At 61.5% G+C, this 1,472-nt stretch overlaps 1 protein-coding gene across 1 annotated transcript in view; it reads left to right on the top strand.

Annotated features, from left to right (window-relative positions):
• The first annotated feature begins 1,262 nt into the window (after window positions 1-1,262).
• KIF25 (kinesin family member 25) overlaps window positions 1,263-1,472 on the top strand; it is a 34,257-nt gene continuing 34,047 nt past the window's right edge. The window contains exon 1 of the mRNA XM_045294536.1: window positions 1,263-1,322. Coding sequence (XP_045150471.1) covers window positions 1,263-1,322 — 60 coding nt within the window. The remainder of the gene's footprint in view (window positions 1,323-1,472) is intronic.

Raw genomic sequence — 1,472 nt, 5'->3', positions numbered from 1 at the left:
TCTGTGGACTGTCGGCGCGGGCGGAAGTCGAGCAAGGCGTCCACTGACTGTGTTCCCAGGCCCTTCCAGCATGGGTGTTAGTGCACCAACTGCAGCCCGAGTCTCGAGTCTCGGGACAGGTCCTCCTCGGCCGCCCTGGGCGTCTGTTGTGCGCGCTTGCGTCTGCGCTCGCGTGCGCGCCTACCCACGCACGTGGTTTCACAGGAAAAGAACAGCCAGGGTGCTTCATGACTCTGCCCGTGTGTCGTTCGAGGAGTGCTGCGTCCTAGAGCCACGGGGTGGGGGTGGGGTGGGGGTGGGAATGGGGACGGACCAGGTGTCCCTTCCCCCAGAAAATGGAGCCTAGAAAGCTCCCTGACAAGAACACCAGCTCTGTCCAGCCCTGCCCGGCGTGCTGATGACTCTCTTGTCAAATCCTACCCTCACCCCCACCCCCACCCAGGATTCTGCTGATGCGGACAAGGTGACCTAGTGCTCGGGCCCGGCCCCGGGTCTCTATGGGCGCTCTGACGTGGCCCACTTGGGGGATCAGGCTCCTCCTCCACAACCCTGGGGGCCACGGCGGCAGGGGGCTGGGTGCGAGGGAGTGTGGGCGTTCATTTCTCTGCGCACGCGCTCTTGCAGCCTGCGAGTCCCGCGCCGCTCTTCTGGAACAGTCCTTGCAGGAGGTGAGCGAGCGCTACGACCGCGAGAAGCAGGCGAGAAAAGTGCTTCACAACACCCTGGTGGTGAGTCGGTCATGCGGCGGGGGCTGGGGCGGGGGCCCAGGGGCGCCGAGAGCCGTGGCAGGGTGCTGAGGACGTCTGGTGGGTGGCATCCCCAGCATGTGGGGTCAGGTGCGGGGAGCTCTGCTTAGGGTGTCCAGGGCCCCTGGAGCCTGTCACCATCCTGTGGGCAGCTGGTACTGGCCAAGCTGAACCCCTGGGGACTCAGGGGAGCCAGCAGGCACACACGCGGAGCAGGCTGGCCAGGGTTGGGCATGCAGTGGAGACAGAGAGGCCCTGGGCATGGCGGTGGTGGGAACAGTGGTAGCGGTGAAGGTGGCATTGATGGAGCTGCTGGTGATGGTGGAGGAGGTGCTGGTGATGGTGACAGTCATGGTGGTGGTGGTAGCAGTGATGTGGTGGACATACTGGTGTTGGTAATGGTGGTGATTATGGTAGTGATGGTGACTGGTGCTGATGGTGGTCAAGATTGTGGTCATGAAGGTATTGGTGGTGGTGACAGTGATGGCAAAGATAGTAATGGTGATGGTGGTGGCCATGTTGGTGGTGGAGGTGTTGGTGATGATGATGAAGGTGATAGTAGTGATGGTGATGGTGGTGATGATGATGGTGGTGATGAGATGGTGATGGTGGAGATGATGGTGATGGTGGTGTTGGTGATGGTGGTGTTGGTGATGATGATGGTGGTGATGGAGAAGATGGTGGTGATGGTGGTGATGGTGGTGATGGAGAAGATGGTGGTGGTGG

Source organism: Echinops telfairi, unplaced genomic scaffold, assembly GCF_000313985.2.
Source record: "Echinops telfairi isolate 266 unplaced genomic scaffold, ASM31398v2 ScPeMD7_3533;HRSCAF=4204_0, whole genome shotgun sequence".
In the NCBI taxonomy this organism is placed as follows: Eukaryota; Metazoa; Chordata; class Mammalia; order Afrosoricida; family Tenrecidae; genus Echinops; species Echinops telfairi.
Note: the sequence above shows the minus strand (reverse complement) of the source record. Positions and strands in the feature narration are given on the sequence as shown.